The sequence below is a fragment of the Dendrobates tinctorius genome, unplaced genomic scaffold, assembly GCF_039654945.1.
Source record: "Dendrobates tinctorius isolate UK_male_01 unplaced genomic scaffold, ASM3965494v1 ptg000016l, whole genome shotgun sequence".
Lineage (NCBI taxonomy): Eukaryota > Metazoa > Chordata > Amphibia > Anura > Dendrobatidae > Dendrobates > Dendrobates tinctorius.
This window is the reverse complement of record NW_027361684.1, coordinates 3,338,675-3,355,925: the sequence shown is the minus strand read 5'-3', so window position 1 is coordinate 3,355,925 and position 17,251 is coordinate 3,338,675. Positions and strand designations below refer to the sequence as shown.

The 17,251-nt window shown below is 41.9% G+C and overlaps 1 protein-coding gene across 1 annotated transcript in view; it reads right to left on the bottom strand.

Moving 5' to 3' along the window:
- Positions 1-16,977, bottom strand: part of GRPR (gastrin releasing peptide receptor) — a 173,400-nt gene extending 156,423 nt beyond the window's left edge. Inside the window, exon 1 of the mRNA XM_073564763.1 lies at positions 16,216-16,977. Within this exon, the coding sequence (XP_073420864.1) occupies positions 16,216-16,628 (413 nt within the window). The 5' untranslated portion in view covers positions 16,629-16,977. The remainder of the gene's footprint in view (positions 1-16,215) is intronic.
- Positions 16,978-17,251: the final 274 nt, after the last annotated feature.

Genomic DNA, 17,251 nt, shown 5'->3' with positions numbered 1-17,251 from the left:
ACGCCATGATGGGTCAAGGACCTCATCATCTCCACTCCCCTCTTCAAGCACCGGCTGGTCCTGGGTTGTCTCGCCAGCACCGTATGCACCAGAAATTGGCAACTGAGTCTCATCATCATCTGATGCATACTGAGGTGTGCTGACCATAGGCACTGGCCCACCCGCCTCTTCAGATTCAGAGGGACAAAGCAGTTGCGCATCACTGCATACTCCCTCTTCTTCACGCTCTAGAACGCTGCTTGGCTGGCCACCTCTTTCCAAGCCAACAGATTCTGAGAACAGAAGTAAATATTGAAATGGCTCCTGTCCAGGGCTCTCAGACTGCCTGGGCAATTTGGCAGGTGGTGAAGAGACAGATGGTTGCTCTTCAGTGCTCTGGCCTTGGGAGGATGCGGAAGTCATTGAAGTGGATGCGTTAGCTGCCATCCATCCGACAACGGCTTCAATTTGTTCGTCATGCAGCAGTGGGGTACGGCGAGGTCCTACAAAGCTGCGCATGAAGGACTGTTGCCTGGTAAAAGTGGGGGATGCCGGGTCACTGGTGGCCGCAGCAGATACCGAATCCCCACGTCCTCTCCCTGGTGAATCCCCCGTCCTCTCCCTGCTGAAACTCCACGGCCACGACCACGTGCCTTACTCCCTGCCTTCTTCATCTTGGTAGACTGATAAAGATAGGCAGAAAAGTAAAAAAGGGGTGGCTGAACACCTGCTAACCAGTATAAGAAACACTAATTTGGCTAAGAGTGTGTGTACTACACTTTAATATGATCTAATGTGGCCTAGACAACTGTAAAGTGGAGTGTTTGGTGAACTTTATTTCCTTTTTTTTGGGTGGGGGGAAAGGAAAGGATGTGACCAAAGTTTGAAAGCTATAGTATCACAAACTTTTTGGAGCGATTACAATGCAGGAAGTTAACCTACAATGCAATTGATGAGGCTCCAAAAAATAGGGTGATACTAGCCTGGTTGGCCCTGAAGGGCACAAGCCAGCAAAAAGGCTCCTCTATCTAATCCTATATAGTGTTTGCAACCAACCAATGATAATGGATGCGGTTGGAAGCACACTAATATAGGAGCAAAAATCTGGCTAAATTAGCTGCAAAAAAAGGACTATGTATGAGGCAGTGACGCACGCTGAGCGGACTACAGCTAGCGGTGGCTGTAGAACACACTGCAACGTGAGCTGCACTCACACACAGAGAGACCTATCAGACAGCCAAAAACAGTGCAGAGAAATGGGCTATAGCACTGAAAGGCTGCTGAAAGGCTCCGCTGTCCACTCCTTTAGTGTTTGCAACCAACGTATATGGATACGTATGGAAGCACACTATACAGGAGAAAAAAAAAGCAGCAATAAAAGAAAAATGTGTATGAGGCAGAGACACACGCTGGCCGGCCTACAAGCAGACGTGCCTGCAGGACACACTACACAGCGTGGGTCTGCACTCACACAGCCCTTGCAGACAGCTGTGAAAACAGCGCTGCTAGGGAAAAGCAAGCTACAGTGGTGGTTTATGTAGCCTGGGTTAAGCACTATATGTTTTGTGGAATCGCTATTTCTAACTGTCCCTCACAGTCTTCAACAGCAGCCTGTCCCTAACTGAATTCACAGCAGAGTGACCAGAAATGGCGGCTGCAGCGCTTTTTATAGTGCATCATGACATCATTTCAGCAGCCAATCACAGCCATGCCAGTAGTTAACATGCCTACATGCCTAACAGGATATGCCCACACTTCTGAGGATCCCCATTGGCTGAATCAAATCGAGCGGGCTCCTAGCATTATGGGAACTTCCGATTCCGGTATTCGATATGAAAAAAGTATCGGAACTAAGTATCGGAATTCCGATACAGCTAATATCGGCCGATACCCGATACTTGCGGTATCGGAATGCTCAACACTATACACAGACCATTTATATTTTAATGCACTTTATATAAGTACTTTGTTTGCAATTTTTGTATATTCACTAATTGCTATTACAATTGATGTTCCTATATATGTATCACTTGTATCTAACAAGTACAATGAATTTTGTTCTGCAAGTACACATCTTTAACTTGTGGGGCAGTCTAATTGGGAAGCACAACTGTAGGGAGAAAGTGAAGTTATATTCTCCCTGCAGCCGCTCTCTTCTAGTAATAGGGGCAGTGCCAGAGCACAGTTAGCAGTCAGCGGTCACTATATCTTAAGCGAGCTGTAATTACTCCCCCTGCTCCTTGATGACATCTTGTTCTGTACACACACACTGCACACATACGCTAAAGTGAAAGCCGTCAGTCAAGGAGCAACGGGAGTGATTACAATACACTTACTGTGTAGAGACTGCTGACTGTTCATTACCATGGTGCCATCCTAATGACTTAAGATCGCTGCTGAATCACAAGTTTTGTGATGCAACAGCGATCTCACCAGTGAGATCGCTGTGTGTGACACTGACCAGCGACCGGCCCCCCTGCCGGGTATTGCTGATCATCCTGGAATGGCCAGGACATTTTTTTGATCGCTGGTCTCCCGCTGGCCAGCACGCATTGCTGCGTGTAGCAGGCGGGAGACCAGCGATCAGCGAGCTGGCGCTGGTAACTAAGGTACACATCGGGTTTCTAAGCGGCGCGCAGCGCTTAGAAAAACAATGTGTACCTTAGTTACCAGTTCACTGGTGCAGGGAGCTGGTAGCCAAGGTACTCTAGTTTCTATTGCCGCACGCCGCTTAGAAACCCGATGTGTACCTTGGTTACCAGCTCCCTGCACCAGCGCTCTGGTACCTAAGGGTAACTAAGCTACGTGTATCGCTTGTTACCCGCATGTCGCTGGTGCTGATCGCTGGGGAAGCTGCCTGTTTGGCAGCTCACCAGCAATCATGCATCCAAAACGAGCAAAAGAGAAGCAATGTCTAAAAATCAAACTTTATTGGAACATGATTAATCATAAAATCATTTCCCCAACGCGCATGCCCTCTTTTTCCATTGATGACCCTTTATTTAAGACAAGATGGGAAGATGCTTGCACTTTATGTTCCAAATCTCTAAATAGAGCTCCTTATTGGTAATAGTAAAAAAAACGCTCGAAAAACTGGATACTGACATAGACTGCATATGCCAGAAGCTATTAGAGAATTTATCCTCTTCTGAGATTGAAGCTCTTAATAAAGACCTGGACAACCAATTTTTAGTCTGGGATAAAGAGGTCAAAGAAGTGAAAACCAGGAAATTTCAAAGAGATTTAAAAGACTTTAAGGCTGTGTGCCCACGATGCGATTTTTAAGCGTTTTTGCCTCGATTTTCGGCGCGAAAACGTTTAAAAATCTCCTACAGAACTCCCCCCATGCATTCCTATGGCATTCCGCACATGCTGTGCTAATGCTGCGCTTTTTTCCGCAGCGGAATCGCATTGCGGAAAAAATCGCAGCATGGTCATTCTTTTGTGCGGAATCGCAAAGAATTGCCGCGATTCCGCACCCATAGGAATGCATGAGAATTGCTTACTTCCCGCATGTGGCTATGCCCACCGTGCGGGAAGTTAAGCGTCTCATGTGCGGTTGGTACCCACGGTGTGGAGGAGAGGAGACTGTCCTCCAGGCCCTGGGTACCATACCCCTGTAAAAAAAAAAGAATAAAAAATCGGGGTATATTTACCTTCCGACGTCCCGCGCTGCCATCCCGGGCCACAGCGTTCCCAGTAATGCCTTGCGGCAAGGTCCTGTGATGACTCTCGGTCTCGCGAGATCGCTATAGTAACGCGAGACCAACATCATCACAGGTCTCACAAGGCATCGCTGGGAACGCTGAGGCCCGGGATGGCAGCGCGGGATGTCGGAAGGTAAATATACCCCTATTTTTTTATTTTTTTTTATCATTTTTAACATTCTGTCTTTTACTACTGATGCCGCATAGGCGGCCTCAATAGTAAAAAGCTGCTCACACTTGTCACACTATGTTTGACGAGTGTGACCAACCTGTCAATCGCTTTCCAAGCGATGCTTCAAATCGCTTGGAAAGTGCTTGAGAAAATCGCGGCAAAATCGCGAACAGAATCGCGGTAAAATCGCGGTGAAATCGTGCAGAAAAAAACCGCGCGATTTCTGGGAAGGAGTCCGGTTTTCACTGTGCGTTTTAAAACGCTACATGGGCCCATAGCCTAATAGTGGCACTATTTATAAATGGCCTTCCAGTGGAATGCGTGGGCGATCTTCATCTCGCTCCTGTTCTATCTCCTCGGTATCGTCGAGGGAGAGTAGTGGAACACAGCAACGCTCCTACAATTTGAGAAAAAATGATAATGTCAAAAAGGGTCACACCCCTAAAAATTCAAATGAGCGCCCTGCTCAAGGCTCTACTAGGATGCAGGTAATTAACTTGTCTTCCATTAATTTAACTTCCCCTCAGTTGGAGGTTTTGAGTTTGGGTCTATCTTTTTCACCGGCCTCTTCCTTTGACCCATTTTTAGCCACTAAAGACCTCCACCTCTTTGCCCGCAAATTAGTCCTGAAAAAGCTACACAATCAACCCAAAATAGGGGAAAACTGGACTGAAGAAGAGCTGCATGCCATTTTTATCCTTGAGGAACTGGGAGATAATCAACCAACTACAGTCACTACAGGTAAAGATAAATTTCACCTTCCTATCCCTAAAAAATTTCCTCCTCTCAGTCTTTACCCCCACATTGAGCTCTTTGTCAAACTTGTGACAAAGGAATTTGAAAAACTAAAACGCTCAGATTCCAGGGATAATTTAACCTTTCTACAGAGAAAAGCTTTGAATGAATTAAAAAATCTCAAAGAGGTCGTTATAAAACAAGCAGATAAAGGGGATAACGTAGTGATATGGACAATCTCAATGTACGAAAGGGAAGCTTTCCGGCAGCTCAGGAATGAGACCTGCTACAAGAAATTAACATTCAACCCTACTCTCAAATGTAAAGGGGAGTTGTAAGATATCCTTGATCGAGCTTTTGATAATGGCATTATCACCAAAGATCTCAGAGATCATTTGGTACCCCTTTACCCGAAAATGGCATGTATACCCAAAATACACAAAAATGCCTCCACCCCGCCTGGACGTCCCATTGCCTCGGGCAATGGAAATCTTTGTGAAACTATTTCTAAATTCCAGGATTTCCATTTGAATCCCTTGGTATCTGATCTCCCCTCCTATGTGAAAGATTCTGGGGATGTTTTAAGAAAAATTGATGGTATCCCTCTTGATAAGGATATGTGGCTGGTCACCATGGATGTGGAAGCCCAATATACATCAATACAGCATCAGGATGGGATTTTGTCTGCCAAAACCTTCTTGTATATGTCCAAGCATAGCCCCGATTTCATTGAGTTCTTGCTTTTGCTGCTGAAATTTGCCTTGGAACATAATTTTTTTATCTTTAAGCAGAGCATTTATCTACAACAGCAAGGGACCGCAATGGGTGCGGCCTTCGCATCTGCTTACGCGAACCTTTTCATGGGCATGTGGGAGCGAGAAATCTTTCTCACTAAGCACGTAGCATGCATCGAGGGGGTCCTGTTCTGGGCCCGCTACATTGAAAACATACTCATGGTGTGGCAGGGCTCAGAGCGGAACCTCCTTGACTTTGTTGGGATCCTTAATGACAACAAGCTGAACATTAGGCTTACTTGTAAGTATAGCCTGTCATCTATTGATTTTCTTGACATTCTAATCACAAATCCCCCAAGTGGTTTCCTGGAAACTAACATTTTCCGCAAAGAAACCTCCGTCAACTCGCTTTTGCACGCAACATCTTCTCATCCCCAATCACTGATAAAGAGTATACCCAAGGGCCAATTCCTTAGGGCCAAACGAATTTGTTCCAATAAGAATAATTTCACTGAACAGGCAGATGATCTGTTTCATAGGTTTCAGGAAAGGGGATACTCACGAAGATGTAAGAAAGGCTTGCAAGTAGCCAAAAAAGTTGATCGTAATGAACTTCTGAAACCGCAATCTAAGCCCATTCAAGAATCAAAGGTAAGATTCATTACCACTTACAGTACTAACTGGCGTGGTATGCAGAATTCTTTAAAGAAATTTTGGCCTATTCTGCAGGAGGATAGGGGCTTAGCTAAATATTTGTTGGATTATCCATCTATTACATATAAGAAATCTCCCAACCTTAAAAATCAAATCGTTCGCAGTTACTATCCAGGACCTCAACCAGAGAAGGCCTTTGGATCCAAAGGCCCCAGCTTGGGGCTTCTTTCCCTGTGGGGATTGTATTGCATGCCCCAACATGACACGAGCTTCCACGTTTCATTCCAACAGCGGCAAGATTTTCACAATCACTCAGCATATTACTTGCGTCTCAATTGGAGTAGTTTACTATGCCTATTGCCCTTGCCCCAAAATCCATGTGGGCTTAACCTCAAGACCGTTAAAGACTAGAATTAGGGAGCATTATCGTGACATCATTAGTGCTACCGATATACAAGACATCTCCTCCTTAAAACCTATACCGCGGCATTTTAAATTGACACACAATTGTAATGCGGGTCTTCTGAAGGCTTTTGGCATAGACAAGATACACATCGTGGTAATTGGAGAAAGGCGCTTGCACAGTTAGAGGCACGATGGATCTCCAGAATTGGATCAATGCAGCCAAATGGTCTTAACGAGGTCATTAGTTTTGCCCCTTTTCTATAGCTCTGTTTTTCTTTCCCTTTTTTTAATTATTTTTTATACCTGTATTTTAACTTTGCTTTTATTTATCTTTCTATAGATTTTTTGGTTCAATTGAGGTGTTGCTGTTTTACCCTTGCCTGTATGCCAAGTCGGATGTGGTGTTCCACGCTTCTTGTCCCTGATTGTCCCATTTGGAAGGATCTTTCTCCATGAATTTTTCATGCATATATGTTTGTTGTGTTACATGCTGTTGTTTATATATGGACTGCACGACTTTGAAGGGGTCTCCTTCATGGATCCCCATATATTCATGATGTTCTTAATTACACCATAGTTCTTTTACTTAGTGGATTTTTGTATCTCTTAATGTAGGAGTCACTATTATAGCCCTCTATTTTGGGTCTCATGATATATATGTAATTGCACTTTTTATTATAAATATATATAATTGCACTATTGCTTTTTATCTTGTGAATTTTCATAAATTAATACAGGGATCTTTACTACAGATCTCTATATTTAAATATATACATTTTTTATGTACTCAAACAATTCCACCCCTCCTTCCTTCTTCAGAAGCAGGACGCGCTCTGTTTGTGGTCCGGCCCCTGGCATCGTCATGGCGACACATCTCTGCCGCCGCTTCCTCCTTCCTGCTCTGACGCATCGAGCTGGGAGGAGGCGCAGCTTTGCATGACGCCGACCCGTGGCGGCGCCTGCCCGGACCGCTCACCGGAAGCGCTGCATTACGCCAGCTTCTCACATCGCACTGCCATATAAAAGGGCGCAAAAACAGCTCCACCACATGCCCCTTGATAAAGCTACCGCGAAACGCGCGTCAGGTTCCTCTTGCCCGCACCCCAAGGTAAACATGCTTTGATAACATCATTGTTTTTCTTTGTTACTAGCCTGGAGGTTCTTACTGGATCTTACATTGTTTCTTTTTGCACATGCGCATACTGATTCCAGATAGTCCCAGTATTTCTTTTTCTCTGGCTTGTTCCTGTGGTAGAAATTTTGATCTTTATCGCATCCATTTGGAGTCTTTCACTGCTGTATTTTTCATATGTGTATATCGGCTATGCAATTATGATTAGCATATCTATGCACCTCACTGACCTAATTTTGGTTTTTACTTGATTATAATAGCACTTATGCAAACGGCTATTTTACAGCAAACTCCCACAGGAGCGATTTTTATCCACTCAAATTTGCATACATATTTGCAATATTGCTGCTTACCTTATGGTGCGGTTATCTGTTTGTCGTGTCCTCCATTTCATTTGTATAACGCTTTTCATGAAATGATTTTGTGATTAATCATGTTCCAATAAAGTTTGATTTTTAGACATTGCTTTCTCTTTTGCTCGTTTTGGATGCATATTTTTTCGAAGCTATTTGTCTTCTAGGCAATTTGTGTTTTGAATATTCACCAGCAATCATGTAGCGACACACCAGCGATCCAGACAAGGTCATATCATTGTCGGGATCGCTGGTGCATCGCTATGTGTGACGGGGCCCTTAGAGCAAGTGGCTGCAGGGAAAATATAACTTTATTTCCTCCCTGAAGCTGGACTTCGGATTAGATTGTAGATTAGAATTTATCGCCAGATTACCACTGTGACGGCAGATCAATGCGTTTTTTTTTGCTGTCGGAATCCCTTTCAGTGTTAAAAGTTGACTTTATGCACCGTGATATCTTTCCTGCATGTTACTTTACAAAAGGGTACATGTGCGGGCAACTGAGTGACTGGGTGTATCAGGAAGAAGTTGTTGTCACCTACTCACAGGATAATGTTTAGATCAGTGGGGTCCAACTGCTGAGACCACTACAATCACCAAAAGGACCCCACTGAGAATACGCACAACTGCTCTATTCATTCTCTATGGGACTGCACGATACCGCAAATCACTGTTCTTGGCTACGTCTCTGGAAGGGAGATAAAATCTTCCTACCAAAATATTCCTTTAAGCCTCCAAAGTAACACTTATTTACACTGAATTTGTAACCAACAACACAGTTACTTTTATAAAAGAGCTTTGTGCTGAGACCTACAGGGCACAGGCAATGGGACGATCCTCAGCGCTGCCATTTATCTTTCTGTCTCTCAGTAGGATCGAGTAGGATTACCCGCATTAATTGAGCATCAGAATCACAAACTATGAACATATAAGGCATAGAAACATACAGATGCGCTGTATATCTGTCTAGGCAATACAACAGGGAAACAGATAGCAGAGGATTTGTGACAAGTGCGGAGACTTTAGAATGACCGGTGACTTCATTTTTCCGCTACTGGCGTCAGCGCAATGTACAAATATGCTTAAATAGCTAAATGAGTCTGTGCTTGTCAGATACCATAGGACAGAGAAGCATCCACATATACGGTACCCCCGGTGTAATGTATAACCTGTCACACAGCACCACTGCTGCACATTTTTCAGGATTATTCCCATAGGTTTAGTGCTTTGGAATGAAGCCACTTTTCATCTGCATCATCCTAATGCTTTGGGACACTCGCTCTGCACTGATACCAAGCTGAAGGTGATTTTTTCAAAATGTTCCCATTCCTTTAGTGACCCCGGCTTTTATTTTTAGGGAATGAGACTATATTGTGACAACTCTTGGCGCAGAATTCTGAATGATGTCTTCTAATGGCCCATTATCCCAAACCAGGTGTTTTGGAGAGAGACACAAGGAACCTGATTGGACTGAATAATGAGCTGTGCGCAGCAATCTGCAGCTCCTGATTGTGCGTCTAATAACATCAGTATTGGATAGAAAGATAATTCATTACAGCAAACACATGGAGGATGATTAGGTGCACGGAACACGGATGATGCTATGTGCTGGGCTCGCGATCATCTCCAGCACCTTATACCAAACATATATTTACCAAACACAGTCCATTTATCCTACACTGATGTCACAAGTTAACTATCAAATGAAGAAAGGGACACTTTAAGTGGAGAACGCATGAGGTTTTTGTGTCCTTCCCCCTGGTTACATGAGGTTTTTATGTTTAGAGATGTTGGACTATATAAACAATTATATGATATTAAGGTTCAAAAAGTGGGAAATTTATAATACATTTCCAACAGTATAACAACACGTGTATCACATACTGAGTAATATCATAAGGAACCCAAATGGAGGGATTACCCAACAAAATAGGAAACAGACTATTATTATACAGAATGTGAATGAGTCAATACACCAATAGGTCCTTAGTATTAACGAATTTGGATGTCTACTCCAAAAAGACTTAAATTACGCTAAACACACTTCCTTCAAAATGTATTTCTTCAAAGAAAAAAAGAGTAAGACTGTTCTAAATAATAAAATATACAATTTTATTAATCCATCAGTTAAACTCTTTTTTAAAAAAAAAAAAACTAAGAAAAGTACAGGAAACAAGAAAAAGGGACAATGGGTCTCACAATTATTTACATGCTGCCTGGTAAGAAGCCATGATCACAAAGGGTTAAAATAACTCATGTTAACATGAACAGTGACTGATATATGCAGATGTAACCATAAAAATCCATTAAATAAAATACTAAGGTCTATACTAGACCAATACATTATTTGGATTCCATGCTGCTACAAAATGTCAAAAAGTATCAGAGGCAAACTTGCCTATTCGTATTATCCTATCAGAAACTGACATGTGCTATTATATATTAAAGTCCATACACAACTGAGTTATATCTGCCCCACTTAAGGCGAGTGTGTGGCTGAGGTAAAAAGCCATGCAAAAAATCCTAAGAGGAAACAATGATCATAGGGATGTTATCTGGATCCTGGCAGCTAAGGCGCAGTGAAAGAGAGCCCAGTCCCTCTGCCCCGACGCGCACGTTTCGCCCAGCTTCTTCTTTAGCTGCCAGGATCCATGTAACGTCCCCATGATCATTGTTTCCTCTTAGGATTCCTATGAATTTTTATGGTTACATCTGCATATATCAGTCACTGTTCATGTTAACATGAGTTATTGTAACCCTTTGTGATCATGGCTTCTTACCAGGCAGCATGTAAATAATTGTGAGACCCGTTGTCCCTTTTTCTTGTATCCTGTACTTTTCTTAGTTTTTTTTTTAAAAAAAGTGTCTAACTGATGGATTAATAAAATTGTATATTTTATTATTTAGAACAGTCTTACTCTTTTTTTCTTCGAAGAGATACATTTTGAAGGAAGTGTGTTTAGTAGAATGTGAATGAGGCAGTATTATATTCCTGTAAACTATATGAGTGCAGTGTTTTATTCCTGGTGGCAGGTATACTATATGAGTACAGTATTATATTAATGGTGGCAGGTATACTATATGAGTGCAGTATTATATTAATGGTGGCAGGTATACTATATGAGTGCAGTATTATATTGCTGGTGGCAGGTATACTATATGAGTGCAGGATTGTATTCCTGGTGGCAGGTATACTATATGAGTGCAGGATTGTATTCCTGGTGGCAGGTATACTATATGAGTGCAGTATTTTATTCCTGGTGGCAGGTATACTATATGAGTGCAGTATTTTCTTCCTGCTGGCAGGTATACTATATGAGTGCAGTATTTTATTCCAGGTGGCAGGTATACTATATGAGTGCAGTATTTTATTCCTGCTGGCAGGTATACTATATGAGTGCAGTATTTTATTCCTGGTGGCAGGTATACTATATGAGTGAAGTATTTTATTCCTGGTGGCAGGTATAATATATGAGTGCAGGATTGTATTCCTGGTGGCAGGTATACTATATGAGTGCAGGATTGTATTCCTGGTGGCAGGTATACTATATGAGTGCAGGATTGTATTCCTGGTGACAGGTATACTATATGAGTGCAGGATTTTATTCCTGGTGGCAGGTATACTATATGAGTGCAGTATTTTATTCCTGGTGGCAGGTATACTATATGAGTGCAGGATTGTATTCCTGGTGGCAGGTATACTATATGAGTGCAGGATTGTATTCCTAGTGACAGGTATACTATATGAGTGCAGGATTTTATTCCTGGTGGCAGGTATACTATATGAGGGAAGTATTTTATTCCTGCTGGCAGGTATACTATATGAGTGCAGTATTTTCTTCCTGCTGGCAGGTATACTATATGAGTGCAGTATTTTATTCCTGCTGGCAGGTATACTATATGAGTGCAGTATTTTCTTCCTGCTGGCAGGTATACTATATGAGTACAGTATTTTATTCCTGGTGACAGGTATACTATATGAGTGCAGTACTTTATTCCTGGTGACAGGTATACTATATGAGTGCAGGATTGTATTCCTGGTGGCAGGTATACTATATGAGTGCAGGATTGTATTCCTGGTGGCAGGTTTACTATATGAGTGCAGTATTTTATTCCTGGTGGCAGGCATACTATATGAGTGCAGTATTTTATTCCTGGTGACAGGTATACTATATGAGTGCAGTATTTTATTCCTGGTGACAGGTATACTATATGATTGCAGTATTTTACTCCTGGTGGCAGGTATACTATATGAGTGCAGTATTTTATTCTTGGTGGCAGGTATACTATATGAGTGCAGTATTTTATTTCTGGTGGCAGGTATACTATATGAGTGCAGGATTGCATTCCTGGTGACAGGTATACTATATGAGTGCAGGATTGCATTCCTGGTGACAGGTATACTATATGAGTGCAGGATTGTATTCCTGGCGGCAGGTATACTATATGAGCGTAGTATTTTATTCCTGGTGGCGGGTATAATATATGAGTGCAGTATTTTACTCCTGGTGGCAGGTATACTATATGAGTGCAGTATTTTATTCCTGGTGGCAGGTATGCTATATGAGCGCAGTATTTTATTCCTGGTGGCAGGTATGCTATATGAGTGCAGTATTTTATTCCTGTGGTAGGTATACTATATAAGTGCAGTATTTTATTCCTGGTGGTAGGTATACTATATGAGTCCAGTATTTTATTCCTGGTGGCAGGTATACTATATGAGTGCAGTATTTTATTCCTGGTGGTAGGTATACTATATGAGCGCAGCATTTTATTCTTGGTGGCAGGTATGCTATATGAGCGCAGTATTTTATTCCTGGTGGCAGGTACAGTCATATGTTAACGTTTGGGCACCCCTATTAATGTTAACCTTTTTTCTTTAGAATAATTTTGGTTTTTGCAACAGCTATTTCAGTTTCATATATCTAATAACTGATGGACTCAGTTATATTTCTGGATTCAAATGAGGTTTCTTGTACTAACAGAAAATGTGCAATCTGCATTTAAACAAAATTTGACCAGTGCAAAAGTATGAGCACCTCAACATAAAAGTGACATTAATATTTTGTAGATCCTCCTTTTGCAAAAATAACAGCCTCTAGTCACTTCCTGTAGCTATTAATGAGTTCCTGGATCCTGGATGAAGGTATTTGTGACCATTCCTGTTTACAAAACAATTCCAGTTCAGTTAAGTTTGATGGTCGCCGAGCATGGACAGCCCGCTTCAAATCATCCCACAGATGTTCAATGATATTCAGGTCTGGGGACTGGGATGGCCATTCCAGAACATTGTAATTGTTCCTCTGCATGAATGCCTGAGTAGATTTGGAGCGGTGTTTTGGATCATTGTCTTGCTGAAATATCCATCCCCTGCGTAATTTCAACTTCGTCACTGAGTCTTGCAGATTATTGTCAAGAATCTGCTGATACTGAGTTGAATCCATGCGACCCTCAACTTTAACAAGATTCCTGGTGCCGGCATTGGCCACACAGCCCCAAAGCATGATGGAACCTCCACCAAATTTTACTGTGGGTAGCAAGTGTTTTCCTTGGAATGCTGTGTTTTTTAGCCTCCATGCATAACGCCTTTTTGTATGACCAAACAACTCAATCTTTGTTTCATCAGTCCACAGGACCTGCTTCCAAAATGTAACTGGCTTGTTCAAATGTGCTTTTGCATACCTCAGGCGACTCTGTTTGTGGCATGCTTGCAGAAACGGCTTCTTTCGCATCACTCTCCCATACAGCTTCTCCTTGTGCAAAGTGCGCTGTATTGTTGACCGATGCACAGTGACACCATCTGCAGCAAGATGATGCTGCAGGTCTTTGGAGGTGGTCTGTGGATTGTCCTGGACTGTTCTCACCATTCTTCTCTGCCTTTCTGATATTTTTCTTGGCCTGCCACTTCTGGGCTTATCAAGAACTGTACCTGTGTTCTTCCATTTCCTTACTATGTTCCTCACAGTGGAAACTGACAGGTTAAATCTCTGAGACAACTTTTTGTATCCTTCCCCTGAAAAGCTATGTTGAATAATATTTGTTTTCAGATGATTTGAGAGTTGTTTTGAGGAGCCCATGATGCCACTCTTCATAGGAGAATCAAATAGGAGAACTACTTGCAAGTGGCCACTTTAAATACCTTTTCTCATGATTTGATACACCTGGCTATGAAGTTCAAAGCTCAATGAGGTTACAAAACCAATTTAGTGCTTCAGGAAGTCAGTAAAAAGTAGTTAGGAGTGTTCAAATCAAGAAAATGATAAGGGTGTCCATACTTTTGCACCGGTCAAATTTTGTTTAAATGCAGATTGCACATTTTCTGTTAGTACAATAAACCTCATTTGAATCCAGAAATATAACTGAGTCCATCAGTTATCAGATACATGAAACTGAAATAGCTGTTGCAAAAACCAAAATTGTTATAAAGAAAAAAGGTTAACATTAATAGGGGTGACCAAACTTTAACATATGACTGTATACTATATGAGTGCAGTATTTTATTCCTGGTGGCAGGTATACTATATGAGTGCAGGATTGCATTCCTGGTGGCAGGTATACTATATGAGTGCAGTATGTTATTCCTGGTGGCAGGTATACTATATGAGTGCAGGATTGCATTCCTGGTGACAGGTATACTATATGAGTACAGTATTTTATTCCTGGTGGCAGGTATGCTATATAACTGCAGTATTTTATTCCTGGTGGCAGGTACACTATATGAGTGCAGGATTGTATTCCTGGTGGTAGGTATACTATATGAGTGCAGTATGTTATTCCTGGTGGCAGGTATACTATATGAGTACAGTATTTTATTCCTGGTGGCAGGTATGCTATATAACTGCAGTATTTTATTCCTGGTGGCAGGTACACTATATGAGTGCAGGATTGTATTCCTGGTGGTAGGTATACTATATGAGTGCAGGATTGTATTCCTGGTGGCAGGTATACTATATGAGTGCAGGATTGTATTCCTGGTGACAGGTATACTATATGAGTGCAGGATTTTATTCCTGGTGGTAGGTATACTATATGAGTGCAGGATTGTATTCCTGGTGGCAGGTATACTATATGAGTGCAGTATTTCATTCCTGGTGGCAGGTATACTATATGAGTGCAGGATTGTATTCCTGGTGGCAGGTATACTATATGAGTGCAGTATTTTATTCCTGGTGGTAGGTATACTATATGAGTGCAGGATTGTATTCCTGGTGACAGGTATACTATATGAGTGCAGTATTTTATTCCTGGTGGTAGGTATACTATATGAGCGTAGCATTTTATTCCTGGTGGCAGGTATACTATATGAGTGCAGTATTTTATTCCTGGTGGTAGGTATACTATATGAGTGCAGTATTTTATTCCTGGTGGTAGGTATACTATATGAGTGCAGTATTTTATTCCTGGTGGTAGGTATACTATATGAGTGCAGTATTTTATTCCTGGTGGTAGGTATACTATATGAGTGCAGGATTGTATTCCTGGTGGCAGGTATACTATATGAGTGCAGTATTTCATTCCTGGTGGCAGGTATACTATATGAGTGCAGGATTTTATTCCTGGTGGCAGGTATACTATATGAGTGCAGTATTTTATTCCTGGTGGTAGGTATACTATATGAGCGTAGCATTTTATTCCTGGTGGCAGGTATACTATATGAGTGCAGTATTTTATTCCTGGTGGCAGGTATACTATATGAGTGCAGTATTGTATTCCTGGTGGCAGGTATACTATATGAGTGCAGTATTTTATTCCTGGTGGTAGGTATACTATATGAGCGTAGCATTTTATTCCTGGTGGCAGGTATACTATATGAGTGCAGTTTTTATTCCCGGTGGCAGGTATACTATATGAGTCCAATATTTTATTCCCGGTGGCAGGTATACTATATGAGTGCAGTATTTTATTCCTGGTGGCAGGTATTATTTGTATTTATATTGTAAATATTGTGGTTCTTTATGATTTTTTCTTCAAGCATAAAATAGTTTTAGAAAAATTAGGGAGACAAATATTGATGTTTGCTTTTCCCCTCACTCACTATCTTTAGACTGTGACTATCCTGTCACACAGAACCCCCTTCTTATCTTCCTGGACTGTGATATGGGAAAACTGAGATTTTGGGTTTAACTGCAGTTACACTGGAAATATTCAGATTCTGAGGTTAGCTAAAATTTATTACGTTTTGTTATTATTATTATATTTATTGAATAGAGAAATAATAATAATAATAAGAAGAATTATATGTAAATATTGACAGATGTTCCGAGGAAGAAGAAGAAGGAGGAGAAGAATTACATGTAAATATTGACAGATGTTCCAAAGAAAAGAAAGCCCCTGTCCTACATACCTGTCAGCTGAGAGGGCAGTCAGGGTGAACACTGATACTCCCACAGATGTGAGCTGTATGAAGGGAATGAGCTTGCAGCCCACCCTGCCAAACAACCACTTATCTGCCAGGTACCTGCTGGCATCCACCGGGGCACAAGTGACCAACAAGAGAAGATCTCCCAAAGCCAGGCTGGAGATGAACAGATTAGGGACATTTCTCATGGATTTTACAGTGCAGAAAATCTTGATTAAAGTCACATTCCCAACAAGTCCTACAAGAATGATGAGTCCATAAACTGGAGCGATGGCATAAGTCACCCCAGGGTAGAACCAGTCTTCTGTAGAGTGGTTTGAGCTCTGATTTAAACAGGAGCTGGCGAGGGCCAAGTTATCCCCTTCAAAGTCCAGCAGCAGGCAGTTTTCTGGGCTCATCCTCAGGCTGCAGGCAAATGCCAGGTGTTTTCTGTTACAGTCACTCTCAATCCCATTAAGTCTTTACATGCTGAGGGGAATATTCACATTTTAGAGGTCTTCACTTTTGGTTTTGTGGTTTTGATCCTTTATTGCTTCATTGGTCCTGCGTGTCTTCTTATTATGATCCTTTAAGACTTCCAAACTCCTTAAAATATAGGCCAAAGTGGACAGTAGAGAAGATTGCACACGCCTTGACTCCACTGTGAATGATGCACTGTAGAAAGAATTCAGAGGAGCTCCTTTCAAGACTTGTGACACTTTGCAAAGGAAGAAATCCTGAGGTTTGCCGGAGTCCACCTGCTTGCACTGTACTATAAAGCAATGCAATGTGGAAATCTTTGCAAGTGCTGCTGTGTTCTCTGCATCTGGGTTATGTGCAGAGAGGTGACAGAATCCCCCTACTGGGCAAACTGTGCACTGCTGCTGAGAATGCATCAAGCAAAGCCTCTTCTTTCCTGTTTGCTTTGTACAAGGATAGTGTGCATCTATAGGACCAGTCAGTTGCCAAGGGACTAAGATGCAAGCAGACAGTGACTAGTGATCATCTAAGGCACAGTCAAAAGAATATTACATTTGTATGT